Raw genomic sequence first — 20,513 nt, 5'->3', positions numbered from 1 at the left:
GATTGGTGTTTCTGGCTTCTTGGGATATATTCCTAGAAGTGTGATTACTGGATCAAATGGAAGTTCCATTTTTAATTTTTTGAGGAAACTCCATACTGTTTTCCACAGTGACTGTACCAGTCTGCATTCCCACCAGCAGTGCAAGAGGGTTCCTTTTTCTCCACATCCTCTCCAGCACTTGTCACATTTGTTGATTTGTTGATGATAGCCATCCTGACAGGTGTGAGATGGTACCTCATTGTTGTTTTGATTTGCATCTCTCAGATGATTAGTGACTTTGAGCATGATTTCATGCGTCTCTTGGCTTTCTGTATGTCCTCTTTCGAAAATTTTCTATTTAGGTCCGTTGCCCATGTTTTGATTGGATTGTTTATCTTCCTTTTGTTAAATTGTATAAGTTCCCTGTAAATGTTGGAGATTAAACCCTTATCAGAGATAACATTGGCAAATATGTTCTCTTATGCAGTGGGCTTTCTTGTTGTTTTGTTGATGGTTTCTTTTGCTGTGCAGAAGCCTTTTATTTTGATGTAGCTCCATTTGTTTATTTCCTCCTTAGTTTTCATTGCCCTAGGAGCTGTATCGGTGAAGATATTGCTTTGGCATATGTCTCTTATTTTGCTGCCTATGGAATCTTCTAAGATTTTTATGGTTTCCTGTCTTATGTTTAAGTCCTTTATCCATTTTGATTTTATTTTTGTGTATGGTGTAAGTTGGTGGTCTAGTTTCATTTTTTTTGCATGTATCTGTCCAATTTTCCCAAGACCGTTTATTGAAGAGACTGTCTTGACTCCATTGTATGCGCTTGTACCTTTGTCAAATATTAATTGAGCATATCTTTGTTCTTCTTAAGTGATATATATATATATGAGAATAGAAAAATCAATTTGGGGTATGATATTGTAAGAAAAATTTATGGTCATGGGGATCCCAACCTTGAATGGGTAAATGGAAGAACCAACAAAGGAAACTGATATGGATAAAACAAAGGTGGAGGGAGGAGGGCCAAGAGAAAGTTCAGTCATAGAGAAGAAAATGGTCAGTGCTGTCAAGTGCCACATACAGAAACAGTAGAGCTGAAAAATCTCCGCAGAACTTGGTATTACTAGGGACCTAGGTGAAATCTGCTTTATTAAAGACTCAGTTTTCACTCACTTGACTGTGAAGGAAAGGGAACTGATGAGCTAACTGATTTGAAGGTCTGTAGAAAGTAGAATGATTTTTTAAAAATGATAATAGTATAATTATAAACTATGGGAAATAGACACAAAGAGATTATTAAGAAAGTTAATAAGCTAATGGTGAGTATAAAATATATAACCAAATAGTATTGTGACTGTTCCGTAGTATACCAAAATACAGTGCCAAACTTTAAGATTTACACACATCATAAACACAAAGACTATGTGCTGGATTGAATTGAATTGAGTTTTCATTAACATGTAAATCATTATCTTCTGTGATCTGGAATAATTTAGAGTTTAATTTGTGCTTTTACTTCTGATAAGGTCATCGGACACTATTTATTGGAGTTCATGTGCCCCTGGGAGGAAGAAAAAGCCATCGACGTCACAGGCATCGTGGTCATAAACACAGAAAGAGAGACAGAGAGAGAGACTCAGGATTAGAGGATGGAAGGGAGTCACCTTCCTTTGGTAAGAATTGCTTTGCTTTTATTAAATTTGTGACCATAATAATATTCCACTCGTTTGTAGAATCCAAATTAACAGTCATGTAATTGTTTATACTTTTCTAAATTATATTGTGTTGGACAGTTTGGGGAGAAGTGGGAGAGAGAAACCTTGATCCTTTTTTTCTCTTGTACATCTGCTTTATGAAGGTGATAATTGTGTTAGATTTGTGAGTGAGGAAAAACAGTTAAGTAGTAAAACTTGGTTGTATAAACTCTTGATAATTTATCCCAATAATAGTTATTGCTCTAAGTAGTTTGAAAATTCAGGGGAAAATGTTTTATTAAGTTCCCACTTATATTGCTAATCTGCCCACATTTTATTTTTAGGATGTGAAATTTGTGCTGTTTTGACTTTTTCCTTTGAAAGTAGATACAGAATATCAACATGCAGTGATATAGTCGTTGTTAACAACTCCTGGGAGCCTTGAGGGCCTCTGTGCACATGACATAACCAAGAGCCAGCCTTCAGTTCCTTGACCATCCCGTCTCCTATGATCTCCTTCACTGCAGCCAGCTCGCCTACACATCCAGTACTCCGCCTCTGAAGTCACTAATGCGCACACCTTGTTCTCTGACCGCAGCTTCTCTTCTTATTTGCTTGTGCAACTACTTGATCTCTCTACTTTTTTCCTACTCATGTGATAATCTTTATTTCTTTATCCTACTCTGATTTCATAGCTTGTAATTTTACTAATACTTTTGCTAATATTCCATATATTGTAGGTCCCTTGTTATAGTTTTATTCATACTTTCACTCCTACTTTAAAATCCATACTTATGTTGGGTTTTCTCCATGTTTTTGCTTTCTCCCTTCCTCCCCAAGTAGGGATGCTCTGCTGGACATACCAGTAGTCTTTCAAAAGGGTGAATTGTAGCCATTTAAACTCACGACTTCCATGGATTTTCAATACCTCTTCCCAATTCTGTTGCATTTCTTTGATTAAAAAAAAAAATGATTTTCAACCTTTTTCACCATTCCCCAACAGCCTCCTTTTCACCATCACTTAGTAGATGCTTTGTACGTCAGAAGGGAAATACGCCACCAGAAAGAACCTATTCAACTTCCTTCCTATTAAATATACAGACCTATATGCTTACATCTGCAACTCTCCCCCCTTTTAATATAATGAGGGGGTTTTCTTTTCAATTATGTTTATTTCTTGTTCTCTCCCACCTGGAAACTTATACAATTTGTAGTCTAAATGACCTCTTTCTCTCAACTAGATTATTCTCATCATCTGTTACACATGATCAAATCTTTCCTATTTTATTTATTTATTTATTTATTTATTTATTTATTTACTTACTTATTTATTTTTAAAGTATATTTTATTGATTTTTTACAGAGAGGAAGGGAGAGGGATAGAGAGTTAGAAACATCAATGAGAGAGAAACATGGATCAGCTGCCTCCCGCACACTCCCCACTGGGGATGTGCCCGCAATCAAGGTACATGCTCTTGACTGGAATCGAACCCGGGACCCTTGAGTCCACAGGCCGATGCTCTATCCACTGAGTCAAACCGGTTAGGGCAAATCTCTCCCATTTTAAATAGTTCCCCAGTCTCCCTCAAGTCCCCATTCAGCTGTATTCAGATATAAAATAAGTTAATGTTCAACAAAGACTTATATTCAGAATCTATAAAGAGCTCTCAAAACTCAATAGTAAAGAAACAATCAACCTAATTTAAAATTGACAAAATATTTCAACAGACATTTCACCAAAGAAGACATATGGATGACCAATAAACGCACAAAAACTGTCAACAATAGACATCAGAGAAATGTAAAAAGTACCACAATGAGATGTCACTGCACAGAATGGCTAAGAAACAGTTGACACAAAGTGCCGATCAGGATGCGGAACAAGTACAACTCTCTCATACATAGCTGCTCAGAATGCAAAAGAGTACAGACTCTCTGGAAAGCGGTTTTATAAAGTTAAAAATACACTTAGCATATAACATAGCAATCCTACCCCTAGGCACTTACCCTAGAGATATAAAGACTTATGTCCAACTGGAAAACCCATATTAAGAACAGTATCACAGTTCTATTCATAATTGCCCCACAATGAAAACAACCTAAATATCCTTCAACAAGTGGATGAGTAAATGCACTGTGTACATTTCTACAATGCACTATTTCTCAGCAGTAAAAAGAATGAACTACTGATATACTCAGTGACACAAATAAATTTCAAAATCTCAAAGGCATTATACTAAGTGAATAACGACAGCCTCAAAAGGTTACATATCACATTTTTCCATTTATATAATATCTTGGAAAAGGAAAAACTATAAGCAGTGGAAGCCAGATTAGTTGTTGCTAGTGGTTGGGCTGACGACTTGGGTGTGACTATGAAGAAACATCACAAGGGAGTTTTTTGGTGAATTATATTCGGCATAGTTTTAGTATAAGTGAATTTTATCAGCGTCTACTCTTCTGAATATTATTATAAAATATAGCATATATGATGAGAGATGTATGCATGTATTGTGTGAGGTAAATGGAATAGTTTTCATGATTGTTATAAATAATACAAAATAATCATCATAATCATATTTTATTTTTATAATATATATACATCATCTGCTATGGTTTTACATATTTATGTTCCTAAATTATGCTAGACTTAATGTAATGCTAAATTTAGTTTTAATTCCCCAAATTTACTTTATTTTTATTTATTTATTTTTAAATATATCTTTATTGATTTCAGAGAGGAAGGGAGAGAGAAAGAGAGATAGAAATATCAATGATGAGAGAGAATCATTGATTGGCTGCCTCCTTCACGTCCCCTAATGGGGATCGAGCCCACAACCCAGGCATGTGCCCTTGACCGGAATCGAACCTGGGACCCTTCAGTCCACAGGCTGATGCTCTATCCACTGAGACAAACCAGCTAGGGCCCAAGTTTACTTTAGATGAGTGTTGTAGTGGAGGCAGGTGAGGTGTGAGTTTGGAGTGGTGATGAAAGAGGTGATTGGGACATTTTAAGCTTAAAGTCATGGTAATGCATGCTCGTGTCTCTGATTTTCCATAGACACCCCATCACAGCGGGTACAGTTTATTCTTGGAACTGAGGATGATGACGAGGAACACATTCCTCATGACCTTTTCACAGAACTGGATGAGATTTGCTGGCGTGAAGGTGAAGATGCGGAGTGGCGAGAAACAGCCAGGTGAGGATTTTTGTTGAAGAGTGAATGCATATTAAAGAATTTTCATGCTATTAGAAAAACAGATATCTACTGCCATGATTTTGCAAACATCCACGAATGCTGCTAATTTCTGAAATTGCTCATCTGGTCTGGGCATATCCTATAATGGGGTCTGGGTCAGAGTGAGCTCTGAAGGCAGTAATTATAGTAAATAGTGACTCAGAGCCAGCAGCAGCTGCAGTCCTAAAGATAAACAGTAGCATAATTTGTGTGTCATCAGGAAAACAATAGAAATCTAAAAGTAATTTATTTATTTCTTTTTGATTTATGGCCTGTGCCCAAACTAGTGATATATGATAATTTGAGTGGGGGGCTTTTAAAAAGGAAGGGCAAACATTATAAGAGGCTTTAAGTATTGTCCTGGATTTATGTCCTAGTTGGCGAGGATAAAAATATTTTGAATGTGTATCTAAGATATGTATACATTCAAACATAGTGTTTTTCAAAATAACTTTCTCAAGATTACTTTTTGTCATTTGTAATTAATATTTCTATATTGTCATATAGTCAATGAATTGCTATAAAAGAGTAATAAACTAAACTTTGCATTTACTTTTTATTTATTCTTGCTTATTGTCTCATTTATATAACAAACGCTTATAAAGTACCTATTATGTGCCAGGTGCAATGGATATAGAACAATAACAAAAAATTAAAATTTTCCTTCAGCAGTCTCATAGTCTAATATGGGGATTTAGGCAAGAAAACAAGGTTATAAATGAATGCTGTAATATAGGTGTGCACAAGGAATTGTGGGCACACCTAGGATTGTCACTTACCCTCTGCTTCCCAAGTTTTATTGTTAATACCAATCACATGGAGTCTTGTTGAAATGTAGATCTAGTAGGCCTCAGGCATAGTGTCAGATTCTAACACTCTTCCAGGTGGTGTCACAGCAATGTTTTTGGGTTGAGGGCCACATTTTGAGTAGCAATGATTTAAACCACAGGGTGAAAGAGAGGAAATCAAAATAGCTTCCCAGTATCACTTAAAAATATAATTGGACTACTTTCCATGTTATCAGTACAGATGTACATCTTATAATGACTGCATTACCTTTAATTTATATGGATTATTAATTATTTATTTACTTAGGTTGTTTTATTTGCTGTAATCATTGGTGCAGTAATTATTTACTCATATGTTTGGCATTATTTTGTCGGTATTTATGTAGGGTGAATTTCCAAAAGTGGAACCTGTGTACAAAAGAGCAGACTTTTTTACTTTGGAAGATATTTAAAAACTATCTTCATAAATTGTTTTGGTAATTTATACTTTAACATTGTATGAGAGTGTTTATTTTGCCCAAATCCTTGCCCTACTCAATCACCAAACTTTATTTTTATAGATGAAAAATAAATTGCATTGTTTTAACTTGCATTTCTTTAATTATTAGTGAGATTGAACATCTTTTCATATTTTTTATTAATTAATTAAGTTATTTGAGAGAGAGGAAGGGAGAGAGAGAGAAGAGAGACATCGATTTGTGCTCCACATATCTATGCATTCATTGGCTGATTCTTTTATATGTCCTGACCAGGAATCAAACTTGTAATCTTTGTGTATCGGGATGACACTCTAACCAACTGAGCTACCTGGCCAGGTCCCCATATGTTTTTATTTTATTCCTATGAACTAATTGCTTCTTTTCTTTACCTATTTTATGTAAAATCATCATTTTCTTTATTTGCCTTTTTTAATACCTAAAATTGATGGAATTTTATTCTGTGTGAATTACGTTTTAAGTAAAAATTTACAAAATTAATAAATTTCCTTATGATGATTCTATTACAATATTTTAAATATAAAACCAAATTTGAAATTGTTTTTATGTAACCAGGTTAATTTCAGGATTAAGAACCTTTTACTTTATATTTTTCTTTCAATTGCATCAAAAACTAAATACTTCGGAGTTTTTAATATACATAATATATGTAGTCATCTTCTTTATTTGATAATAGAAACCACAATAATCTTCACAAATTAATGATATAACTATATGATTTGTTGATAAGGAATTTAAAGTGCTAACCTCCCTGTATAAGTTTAGAAATATCAGTCTTCAACTGGTTATAAAAAATAGGTGTTCCTGTTTGTTCATTAAATTCCACATATGAGTGAGAAAGAACACGTATTTCTTATAACTGCCAAGCAAATATGAGACGGGCTCATAGATAGAGAGCAGGCAGACAGATCTGGAGGGACTGGGGTGAGAGAATTGAGCAAAAAAGTAAAAAAAGTGAGAGAACTCCTGGACATGGTGGTGATTTGGGGGTGGATAGGGGAGGTTGGAGGTGGAAGAAGGTATAGAGGGATAAATGGTGATGGGGAACAAAAAAGAAATAGGTGTTCCCAGATGACTTGAAGTATTTCTTTCTTTACTCTCATTCTATATAACATAGCTAAGAAGTAAGTTTGGAATATGTGTTTTGGCATGAGTAACTCTCTTATTCTTAAAATGCTTGTTGATTTTTCACTTTCCAGAATAGAATAGTCATCTGTTCCTTTTAACCAATACCTTCTTATAATTTGCCCAGTCTCATAAAGCTAGTAGGTGACAGTTCAATTTAGAATCTAGTCTTTCACTCTGTCACAGTTGAGCCAATAAGATTTTTATTATGTTCTAATGGTTGAGTTGAACAAAGTGTTTAATCTTAACCACCAAAATGTATTGCTATTTATTTATAAAGAATAAAAGAGATGATCTAGTTAATTATTAGTATTCTTGAATATTATTAGCTGGGACCTGTCTTCTCAGACATGCTTCCGGAACCTCATGCATGGTGCAGCTGTTTAAGGTTCAGGGAGACATCTGATTAGCAATCAAATAGTAACAGACATTGAAGAGGAGGGTACATGAATTTTGGCTGAGACAATACGTCAGGGAACAGTACGTATTTATTGAAGATTTAGAAGTGTAGTGGATTTTTAAGTGGCAGAAGTAACTTTGTTCTGGTGTCCCTAATTTATTTAAAAAGGCTAATTTTAGTTAATTCATTACTCCATCTAATTTGTCAAATGCAAGTTAATTCTAATAAATCATTAGCATATCATTTGAAGCACTTCACTCTTTTGATTAGTATTCCAGGGAGATTAATATCTGTCTACCCTAGTAGAAATAAAAAGAATAGTTTATCAGCACATTGCACCTGTCATATATCACATCTTGAATAATTCATACCCACTGTTGTTGCCAAGTAAAACTTGAGCAAAGTTTTAGATTTTGAAGTGAATTTTTTGAATCAAAATTATTTAATAAATGTTTGTGAAAAACAGCTGTTCACTTTTAAAAACCCTAAAGAAGCCATATGACAAGGACTAATGAAATCAACAAGATTAGAATGTTCTGCTTATAAATAACATATGATGTTATTAATAGAAAAGTTCTCAAAGATACCACAGCTGTGCAATTGTGGAGTCAACATGCTTGATTCACTGTGGTTGTCCTTTAAAAAGTGCTTTCCACAAAGGAGCTCAGAAGAGGCCAAGCAGGGGGTAGCAGTGAGGCCTCTGATACATACATGGCAGTATAGAAAGGATTATTACCTCAAAATGATTTTATTGATGTTGTGAAGCATTTAATATTCAAAACTAGCAAAGGTTCAAGTCATAATGATTTTTCAGTGCAATGTGAGGTGTGAAGATAATATGGATTAAGAACAGCGAATATCGATAAACTAGGTTTGGATATATTTCATTTCCCCCTTTTTTGTTAAAATAGGCTCTTTATAATTACATATGTTATTCTCAAGCCCCACCCTAACCATTTCCCCACTCTAACCCTCCATATCCCCAGCTCTACCCAAAGGAGGATGTTTTCTCTTGAGAAGCCATGACTTCTCTGAGGCTGTAATTTTGGATGGTATAGTAACCTCTTTACTTTCTATATGAGTACAAGCAGACAATAAAAATTCTTTGCAAAGGTCACCGGAATTAGTGGGAATGGAATAAACAGAAAGATTTAATATATATGGAAAACATCTATTTCTAATTTGCAGAAGAAATGTATTTTGTAGACTTTTAATATGAGTATTATAGAGATTATTGTCAACTTAATCCTCAAAGAATTAATGAAACACCTATATTTGGTTGTTGTAGTTTAGTACAAAAAGATTCCAATGTATTAATCATGGATGAAAACAGATCCAGATACAGAAGGAAATGAAAATATTCTCTGAGTTTAAACCTGTCCCTCCCCCATAGAAAATGTCATGCTTATGGCCTATAACCTTGATTTTTTTGTTGTTGTCCATCACTTCTCATTCATGCCTGTGAAACTCTTGTTTGCTTTGGTTTGCTATTCAAACAAATGTCAGCTGAGTTTATTTGAAAACTGGAATAAATTGCAGCACTTTCGGTCATTAACTGCAATCAGGCATTTTGCAACTGACAGCATACTCAGTGACTACAAATCTTGAAACAGGATTTGGTGTGTTCTCAGACCTGTTAATTTCTATCTTTGAAGTTTAAAATGGAATGAACCCCCCTCCCTCCAGAAAGTAGCTATACTTATGAATTTGTGTATATATAAAATTTTTAATGTAGCCTTTAAAATATTTAAATATCTTAAAGCCTTTGGCATTATTCTGAAGATGGCATGAAGCACTGAATCTTGAAATGTTTAGTAACTTGCTATTTGTAACTTGTGGGTTCCTTTTTATAGAAAGGATCTTCGGCTTCCTCCTGCAGTGGTCATGAAACCTGTGGCTAAATCAAACCATTCATGCAAATAACTTATATGTGGTCCTTTTAACTACCAAATTGTTTGGAATTCCCAGAGACTTCATTCTCCTTTTCCAAAAGGCCAAGCACCTAATTTGAAGGGGATTATTCTAAAGAAAAGAATATACATTTTGGATTTGTTTTTAAAATGTTTTTACAGATAGACACATAGACCAATGCAGCAGAATAGATAACTGGGAAAGACCAACACAAATACTGCTGAGTTTTGACAAAGGGAGCTTTTAAATAAAGGAAGACTTGTCTTTTGAACAAATGGTACTGAAACAATTATCTATAGGTAAAAAAAAAAAATAACCTCGGTCTAAACCTCGCAGTGTATACAAAAATTAATTGACAGTAAATTATAAATTTAAAACATAAAGCTATGAAAATTTTAGAGAAAGCATAGGCGAAAATCTTAAGGACCTGGGGCTGGATGATGAGTTTTCATACATGATATCAAAAGCACAATCCATAAAAGAAAAGAATTATAAATTGGATTTCATTCAAATTAAAAACTTTTGTGCTGTGAGAGACCCTGTTAACAGGATGAAAAGACAAGCTACAGACAGGGAAAATTCTTTGTGGTGATGGAACAGTGTTCTATCTTGATTGTGGTGGTGGTTACTGAATCTATCTATACATGGGATAAAAATGATTGGGACTACACATTCATGGCCTCCCCTCCCCCCTAGGAATTCTTAAAATTTAAATTTTCACTTTCAAAGGAGCCAATATAATATGATGAAGATGTTTTATTATTTATTTAATTATCTTCACTGTTATTTGGAAGTATAAAATTTAACTATAATTTTCCTTATATGAAAAGGTTTGCTGATATATGTAGATCTAGAAGCCCACTAGTATTTTAAAAATGAATTTATTATTGGTGTTATCATAAGTCACAAATAACATTATTGTATGAGTTAGTTTATGGACTTATACATAAATAATTAAGAAACGATAATATTTTAATAATGTAGAAACATTTTTCAGCATGTCTTACTTGAGTGAAAATTTTAAATACAACATTTTAGGAGTGAATTTATATGTAGAGATGACAGAATGTACTATAGCTCCAGAAACATTAACTGAAGACATTTTTCAATTGAGAGAAATCTATGGTCCCTTACATCCTTTCATAACCCTAAGTCTTTACTACCCAAGGGACTGGAAACTAGATTTCAATTCTATTAAGGTCCTTTAGTCAAAATAACACCAAAATAAGTGTTGCTCTACATACTTCCTTCTTTTGTGCTTTTTGTAAAAACATCATATGTGAATAGTATTCAAGGTGACAGAGGATTTAATAAAAGTTGTATCCACTCTCTTGGTGTCATGTCTGTGGATAATGTAAAAAGGAGGAAGAGAACAGAGAAGACTTTTCAGGTTGAGATTTGTTCCAGACAAGAATGAAAATCAAATGTTAAATCAGTTGTTTCCACTATATGCATTAGCAAAAGAAATTTCAGCTTAAAAAGTCCATAAATTCAACCAAAGTAATTGTATAATGACTTTAGAGAAAAACAAGAACACTTGGAGTTGAAGCTGGTTGACAAGGTCATTGGCTAGGTGACCTTGGGCAAGTTTTTAATGTGTTGAATTTGTCTTATTTTATAAATGAGAAGAACACGGCCCAGAGAAACTGAAAGTCTTTCCCTTGGTTACATGACAATTTAGCTATAGAGACAAAACCAAAATTTATTTTTATTCCCAACTAGTCCAAGACTCTTTCCACAAATCCATATTATCTCAAAATGTCTGCCAAGAAGTTGATCCTTTGAGATATTGACATTAAGAATGTGAACATAATTTTACTTTTAAACCTGGAAAGAAATACTAATTTATTATATTTATTAAAATTATATTTGCTTTCATCATTCATTTCAATTAAGATTTTGATGCTGGTATGCATAGCAAAAATGGCGATCTGTATCAGTTTAAGGTAAGCTAAATTCTGTTAGAAAAAAATTCTGCAGTCTCAATGGTTTCAAATCACAAAGGCTTTTTTATGTCTCATGATACATGTCTATTATGTCCATGGAGGCTCTACACATCTGTTCACTGTAGTTACTTAGAGACCCTAACTTGTATAGCCGCCTCCATCTTGAACATTTCTGATTTCCAGAACTAGTCAACAGTCACATGGCATCACCCAGTTAGAAGGGATGTAGGTAGTGATATCCTACTCCTTGCCAAGAAAAGAGAGAGAAACAAGTATAGTTGATAAATAATACTATGCTATGACCATCATATGATTTATGAAGTTTTATGGCCCTGTTAAGGGCTAAAAAATGTTAAAAATCACTACTATGAAAAATTCCTAACTGAATAGATAAATATCCTATAAAATTGCCAGCAATTTTAGAAATACTGACAGTGATTTAGGACTTAAATGTAAGTTTCTTTTTTTTAACCTTCAAGTGTTTTATATAGGTACTAGAGTCCTGATGCACGAAATTCGTGCAAGGGGCTTGGCCCTCGTAGCTCTGGCTGCCTTGGCTGGCCTTCTCAGCCCCTCACAGCCCCGGCTGGCCCTCGCAGCCCCTTGCAGCCCTGACTGGCCCTCCCTTGAAGCCTTGGTTGGTCCTTGCAGCCCCAGTGTCATCTGGAAGGTCATCTGGACGGTTGTCCGGAAGGATGTCCGGATGGTCGTTCTGCTCTTTGGTCTAATTAGCATATTAGCTCTTTATTATATAGGATAGTTATATAGGTATAGTTATACCTATATTTTATGTAGGTATAGTTATTCTTCCCTATCTGAAACTTGGCCAGCATAACTGTTCTTCCCTATTGGGTTTCTTTTCACTTCCTGAAAATTTTTTGCTCCCTGAACAGAGGACAGATCCATAGCTTTCTTTATCTTCCTTGGAACTCTGCACATTAATCATTCTGACTAGCCCTTTTGGTTAGTTATTTTTGACTGATCCACTGTTTCCTAACTAGTTAGTGCAACATATTTGTCCTCTGTTGGCATTGGATCATTTGATTACATAAAACAGTAATATAATATCATATAGGGAATTGGAGTGGTATTGCATTGAGAGAGGAAGTTAGGGCAAAATGATACTACAAAAAGAATGAGGAAAAGGGTGGGGGATGGGGTGGGAAAGACAATTTATGTTAGGATTCATTAGAAATGTTGGAATTAGCCTGGCTGGTGTTGCTCAGTGGTTGAGGTCATGGTTTGATTCCTGGTTAGGGTACATGCCTGGGTTGTGGGCTTGATCCCCAGTCGGGGGGGGGGGGGGGGGTGTGTGCAGAAGGCAGCCATTAGATTGATGATTCTCTCTCCTCACCATTGATATTTCTAACTCTCTCTCCCTCTCCCTTCCTCTGTCTGAAATCAACAAAAACATTAAAAAAAGTTTGAATTAAATTGGTCATCTATTAAGATTAGAGGGCAAGTCCCTAAGAGAATGAGATTTGGTGCTTATGCCAGAGCAGTAAAAATCATTGTTTTCTCTTTATTCCTTCTATTTGTCTTTAGAAACAATCATATATATATATATTACTATTTATTTCACTCCAAGAGGGCAGTGGTGTCCATTTGGCACCATGATATCAAGGTTCTTCTATTCTCCATCCCTGGCAAGAAGGCCCAGGGAATGAGGGTTGAGCTTAGTTCTCATTAGTTTAGTCCGTAAGAGGTGACTGCAATCAATAGGCCTAATAAGTATTTTCCCAATAGAATAGTCCCCAAGTTATATAAGCTTCTCTAATCGAATGGAAAAATTATCAAGAGACTCAGATATTCAGTTTTAAGCCCTAGCCAGTTTGTCTGAGTGGATAAGAGTGTTGGGCTGAGGACTGAAGGGTCCTGGGTTCAATTCCGGGTTTCGGGTTTGAACCCAGTAGGGGGCATGCAGGAGGCAGCCAATAAGTGATTGTCTCTCATCATTGATGTTTTTATCTCTCTCTGCCTCTCCCTTCCTCTCTGAAATCAATAAAAAAATATTTAAAAAAAATTCAGTTTTAAGACCTCCCACTAAAGAAAAATGAGTATTCTTTTTTCTTTTGCATCTCTTTCAATTATCATTATTTTTTCATGAAGTATATATACTTTTTCTTAGTTCTATAACAGATTCATTGTAACCACTGATGAAACATTTATATTAAAACACTTTTTCAGAGCTAGACAAATTAATATAAAAATATATGAGTTTTTTATTTTAATATGTTATTCAATGACAAAAAGAATTCCTGTTAAATGAAATAAACAGTGACTTGGGATAGCGTTTACTTACTTTCAAAACCCATGAAACCAAGAAGCAATGGAATATCTTTATATTTCTACTTTTTAATATATGTATTTATTGATTTTAGGGAGAGAGGAAAGGAGAGGGATAGAAAGATACAAACATCGATGAGAGGCATGTGCCCTGACTGGGAATAAAAATGGTGACCTTTTTTTCCCAGTGTTCGACCTCTGAGCCACACCAGCTGGGCTATTTCTACTTTTTATTATTAGGATAAAGCATCATGGACCTACAATATAATATTCAATGTTTTGATAATATTTATTTGTGTAGGTGGTTGAAGTTTGAAGAAGATGTGGAAGATGGAGGAGAGAGGTGGAGCAAGCCTTATGTGGCGACTCTTTCATTACACAGCTTGTTTGAGTTGAGAAGTTGTATTCTGAATGGAACTGTGTTGCTGGACATGCATGCCAATACTTTAGAAGAAATTGCAGGTATATCTCCCACCCCCATCCTTTAGCCTATTTCATCCTTATGCCTACAGCTGATCTTTGTTATTACTTTTTCCTTATAATTCTATATATGCGTGATCTTTGAAAAATAGATTCTCACAATCAGTGTATGACATCTTGAAAATAATTTTTCCAACCTTCTTATTTAATATAAAATAAGTTGAGTATCAGAAAAATATGGTTTAACTGGTCCAATGGCAAGTCTAGAACAAGAATCTAGATATCCTGACTCCCACTTAGTTTTTATTATTTTCACTATTATATTTAATTAGACTGTCATCATTAGAAAATGTAAGGAAACAATCATAAAGCTAGAGATTGATATTTCTCAATATTAAAGAACATGAAATAACCAAGTAAAAAAATCTTATTTAGTAAATGGGAAAAATGTTGTTTAGAAAACAATAGGAAGGTATGATCATTTATTTTAAACTCTTGAATCCTAGAGGCTGCCAAGTGATGCAGTTGAGATTAGTTTGTAATTGAACACTATGACCAGCCCCTGGGGAGAATGCTTCGCATTCGGAGCCTATTATGGCGACATCACACAAGCAGTGATATTTAGGAAGCTTCTTACTGGTATTCTAGAAATAGAGGCAAAGAGCTCACGTATCTTATGGTCTGAAAAACAAACACACTTTAGTAAAAACAAAATAATACAAAAAACACAGAAATGAGTTTTAAAAGGGCATAAATGAAATGGTTAATGGAGATTTTAAAAATAAAAGCAAAGCAAGTATTTAAGCAGTTTTTAAAAATTCCTAGGTTTTTTTTTTTTTTTTTTCCGAGGGGGAGCAGATCCAAGTATATGTGGAATTTTTTGTGAAATAGAAAGACTTAAGGGAGATGTTAATGCCATAATTATATTGTAGAGATGGGGGGGGGGGGGCATCAAACTGTGTATTTTTGATCACATAAATGAGAGAATGTTGTATTAGAAAAATAGTGTATTTAATTTAATCTTCAGACTAGCCTCATGAAGTATCAGTCCCAATTTTAATGAGAAAATAGAAATTCTGAAACTTTCATGGTCCAGGTTCCATTGAAGGGCCTCTGACTTTAGCCATGTGTTCCTTTTGTTACACTACATTACTATTTGAAGAAACAATAGGCTTCCAGGGGATATAGCCCAGATTTTAATGGCAGTTGAATTAATTTAAAGATTATTTGGTTGTTGGTGCTGATAGGCATGCATACATTGCATTACATGTTGTCCCAGAGGTCCCTTAAACTGTTCTCAATTTTAACAATTCTTTTTCTTTCCTCCTGTTTTTAATGGTGTGATTTCTACTATTCTGTCTTCCGGATCACCAATCTGTTCTTCTGTACCACGTAGTCTGCTATTTATTCCCTCTAGGGTATAAATTATTGTATGTTTCAGTTTTGATTTTTTCTTTCTTATATTTCCTAACTCTTTGATGTAGTTCTCACTGTGTTCCTTCATGCTTTTCCTGGGTTCAGTGAACATTGTTATCATTGTTAGTTTGAACTCTTTATAAGTAAATTACTTACCTCAGTTTTGTTACTGTTCTTTTTGGGGGGGATTAATTGGAACATATTCCTTTGCTCATTATGTTTGACTTACTGTGTTTGTTTCTATGAGTTAGGCAAAACAGCTCCCTCTCTACCTCACCAAGTCTTGAAGGAGTGGCTGCTGTGTAGCCTGCATATGCCAGGCTCTTTTGGCAAACCAGTTACAACTAGAGCAGGCATGGCCTGAGGGATCCCAAGGCATGCTGTGCCAGATTAGCAAGATGGCTGGAGCTGGGGCTTGTAGGAACTGGGAGGTCCCGGAATGTGCAGTATCAGGAGCCCTGGGCAGGAGAGCTGGATCAGGCATAGGTTGTTCTGTTATGCTCTTCACTGGGGCTACCAGTGGGACTACTGGAGGTGGAGTGGGCATAGGCTGAGATGCCCCGGACAAGCTGCACAGAAGTCTTCTTGGCAGAACACAGGCTATGGGGGTTTCAAAGTGACCAGTACTGGGGCTGCCTTGGCAGGACAGCTCCATCTGGTGTTTATCGGGGGTCTGCAGGCACTGTGGCAGCCTTCCCAAGATGGCTAAAGCATCTGGACTGTGCTCCCACTTGTTCTATAAAGGTGAAGGGGAAATGTAAAAAATGGCACTTCCTAGAGAGACTTCTAGTTGTTTTTCACCCATTTGGAAGACATTATAGGGTTAGTCAATGGATTTCCTTCACATATAGTGTAGGTGCCCTTTAATTGCTGTTTTCTTGCTGTGCCCCTGGGTAGGCAAGTCTTCAGGAGGCAGTTAGTGGTCTTTTTCCCTACTGCAGGACACTGTGTTGGGGGTAGGGTCCTTGTTGTTACCGTGTCTCTGTTTCTCCTATTTTTAATGTGGTTGCTTTAGCATTTGTTGTGCAGAAGCTGTTCAATTAGCCCTCAGCTCTTCTATATGTAGGTGTATACTAGGTATGGTAGTGGAGGAGGTGAGTTCAGGGTCTTTCTATGATTCCATCTTGGATCCACCTTCCCCCAGGTTCCCTAATAAATATTTTAGTAAGGAACCAAATAACTGGACTTTTCATAGTATTTGGCCATTTAGGAAGGTCTTATCAGTTTAGGAAGCTCTTTTTAGTTATTCTACACTATCTTTTGATACTCAAAATAAACTTGGGGCTTACTATTCTTATGGTTATCCTTACTTCATAAATAAAGATACTGAAATTCAGAAGGTTAAGGGTCATGCCCAAAGTAAGGAGTTTATTTCTGCTACTTAATGTTAGTGATGGCATTACTTTTGAAAATGGATTTATCCAAATGAATGTTGGATTGGCTACCTATAAGGAAGCTGTCAAATTTCTCAATCTGGCAAAATTAGCCTCAGAAAATAACATTTATAGTTTTACTAGGCTTTATGTTTCTTTTTTTTTCTTTTTGGCTTTATGTTTCTTAAAGCATATAACTTCTTCTGCTTTCTTTAGAAATTTATTTCTACCAGGAAATCATCTCCCATTAATTTCACTAAAACTCTCCTGTTTATTACCTTAGCTTAGTTTTATTGTCTAAATTTATGCTTCCTTTCTTTAATGCTGCCTTCTTCCTCAAACTCAATTCTGTAGAATATGTGAAGGCTGTTAGCTGTGTTAAATCTAGCTTTCAAAAGCAAATTACAGTTTCTAAAGCTATCTTTACAAATGGAAGTAGTTCAGTAGAAGTTCAATATCCCAGATAGCTTTTTAGTATTCATTTTGCTCTGCTAAATAGTCTGTATTTTTCTGTCTCCAGAGTAGCCCAACTTGAATATCCTATTTTCAATGTATATCAGTTTGTAAAATGTCTTTCATAAACTGTAAATACTTTAGAGCTAACACCACATAGAAAAATATTATTACAAATACTTAATCATTATGACCTTAAATGCCTTTTCAATTATTAATGTAACAAGATTCCCTCTCTGAATAATTTTAATTTGACTTATTTAATTCAAAGATATTTATTTCTACCTTCAATGAAATCTAATTTAAACATTTCTTCCTATGGCTTGTAATTATTTTCTTATTGTTTACTTACCACTGTTTTTACTTTGTGACAAATAAGCTGTATTGTTTAGTAATATATCACAGATGCCACTTGCAGAGATGGGAATTTTTTTTTAACCTATAATTATAAATTTTGTTTTATTTTATTTTATGACTGGAGGCCCAGTGCATGGATTCGTGCACCGGTGGGGTCCCTCGGCCTGGCCTGTGGGGATCAGTGGACCTCATCGGGCTCCAGCCCACAATCGTGTCGACCCCTCACAGCACGAAGTAGTGCACGAAGTGGCAGGTGGCCAGGGAGGAGCCCAAACCTGGGCTTGGCATAGCACCCACTTATCCCGGCCCTGCTGCATCTGCTGCCACTTGGGCGTGCAGGGGGAGTGTCTGCAGGAGAGGCTCACACTGCTGCAGCTGCGCTCGCCAGTCATCAGCCCAGTGTCTGACGCCCGTCTGTCAGCTGAGTGGCAATCCTGCTGTGGGAGTGCACTGACCACCAGGGGACAACTCCTGCATTGAGCATCTGCCCTCTGGTGGTCAGTGCGCATCATAGCTACCAGCTGGTCATCTGGTCGCTTAGGCTTTTATATATATAGATATATAGATAATTTGTGACCATAATGATTAACAATAAGGCCTGAAATTTTCTCTTTACCTTTATCTATCACAATTTCCTATATGTTAGGCAGTTACAACATATTAGTCACTTGTTTCTATTTTCCAAAACCTAGATGTAATAACCTACTTTAAGGGCTCTAAACCTGAGTATTTTGAAAATGCCTGGGCTCTGCAGCATTCGTGTTTTTTAGGCTTTTTCTAGCAGAAGATTATGACCCAGATATTGTTTTAGAATGATGAAGGATTTTTATATCAGTATTCTGATGTTTTTAATAGACTCTTAGATCATTTTTTAAAGAGGTTTTATAGATTTAGTAGGAGAAAATCCCATTTATATCTGGCAGGTCTGTTAAGAATTTCTGGTATAATTAAAGTAGGATTTTCTTTTGGATAAAGTTAATTTAAAAATGTCTATTTCCCAATGTTTCAGGGAACTCAGAATAAATGTAAACTTCTTCCTTCAAAATATTACTAAACCCTTTCAAATCAAATTCTCAAGATATATTTTCTTACAATTTATTCTGATATGAAGATTAATTGTATTATAATTATTCTTAATTAAATTTTACAAATCATAGGCAATTTTATGGTCTGTGTTAATCTCTTTAAAATATAACACTGTAAAGACCTTCTGCAAGGTCTATACTTTAGCCTAATTCTGTCAATGAGAGTAAGAAATTAGAACTAAACCAAAGTTAGTACCATGAAAGATTATCAGTCATTGCTCTCAACTCATTAAGTGAACTTTTATTGTCTAAATTCTTTCAGTGAAGTAAAAATCCATAGTTTGCTGTACTGAATATAATATGCAAATTTAGGAGAATGGGAATGTCATACATTTTTAAACATGCTTACACTATTACAGTCCTTGGCCCGGAAAGTACGTATTTTCTTAGTAGTTTATATTTTTAGTAAATACATTTTTTAGTGCTGTCAACCAAATTGTAGGATTTAAACCCATCCTATTTCCCACTCTGCTCTGAGCATCCTTTAAAGTTAAGACAATGGGTTTTTAGGACAAAGCATTTATATGATAATCTTTAAAGAGTTCAGAGATTTATATAGAATCTATAAAATCACATAGTCTCTAGTTTCATTCTGTTGATCATAATGAAATAATTGTCTGAATTTGACCTAGAGGGTGTTATTGCTGAGTGAAACAAGATAGCAGGAGAAAGACAAATACCATATGATTTCACTTATATGTGGAATCTAAAGAGCATTATAAATGAACAAACAAAATAGAAATGGACTCATAGATACAGAGAATAGACTGATAGTTGTCAGAGGGAAGCATGGTGGGAGGCTGGTGAAAAAGATTAAGGGATTGAGCAGTACAGATTGGTTACAGAATAATTTATAGGGATATAAATTATAGCATAGGAAATATAGTCAGTAATATATATATATGACCCTAAGTGACCGGTTGACCAGTTCACTGTTTGACCAGTGGCTGTGATGCACATTGACCACCTGGGGGGCAGACACTCAATGCAGGAGCTGCCCACTGGTGGTCTGTGTGCTCCCACAGCTGACCTATGGGCTCCAGACGCCGGGCTCAGGGCTGGCGAGTGCAGCTGCAGTAGCATGAGCTTCTCTGGCCTCTGCGGCAGTGCTACCGAGCGGTGGCGGCAGGTGCAGTGGGGCCAGGATGAGCGGGCATGGCACCCAGCCTGGACTCAGGCCCCTCCCCAGCCACTTGCTGCTTCTCGCACTACTGCATCCCTGGGGGGATGTTGGACTGCCAGTTTTGGCCTGATCCCTGCAGGCCTGGCTTCACGCACTACTACCGGTTTCAGCCTGGCCTGCTGGGATCGGGCTGAAACTGGCAGTCCGACATCCCCCGAGGGGTCCCGAATTGCAAGAGGGTGCAGGCCAGGCTGAGGAACCTCACCCGTGCACTGGGCCTATAGTATTGTAATAACTGTGTATAGTGTGACGTGGGTATTGGAAATTCCGGGGGGACCACTTAGTAAAGCATATGATTTTCTAATGCCGTACATCTGAAAGTAACACAAAATAATATTGAATATAAAAATTTTTAAAATAA

General features: G+C 35.8%; 1 protein-coding gene across 8 annotated transcripts in view; it reads left to right on the top strand.

Annotated features, from left to right (window-relative positions):
* Positions 1-20,513, top strand: part of SLC4A10 (solute carrier family 4 member 10) — a 238,689-nt gene that overhangs the window by 107,273 nt on the left and 110,903 nt on the right. For 7 of the 8 annotated variants that reach the window (XM_036320544.1, XM_036320542.1, XM_036320546.1 and 4 more), the window contains exons 3-5: positions 1,506-1,652; positions 4,735-4,873; positions 14,167-14,327. In XM_036320544.1, the coding sequence (XP_036176437.1) occupies positions 1,506-1,652; positions 4,735-4,873; positions 14,167-14,327 (447 nt within the window). Of the gene's footprint in view, positions 1-1,505; positions 1,653-4,734; positions 4,874-14,166; positions 14,328-20,513 lie in introns of those variants that run through there. The other variant, XM_036320547.1, reaches the window with a different exon arrangement.

This window comes from Myotis myotis, unplaced genomic scaffold (assembly GCF_014108235.1).
Source record: "Myotis myotis isolate mMyoMyo1 unplaced genomic scaffold, mMyoMyo1.p scaffold_m19_p_8, whole genome shotgun sequence".
Lineage (NCBI taxonomy): Eukaryota > Metazoa > Chordata > Mammalia > Chiroptera > Vespertilionidae > Myotis > Myotis myotis.
Note: the sequence above shows the minus strand (reverse complement) of the source record. Positions and strands in the feature narration are given on the sequence as shown.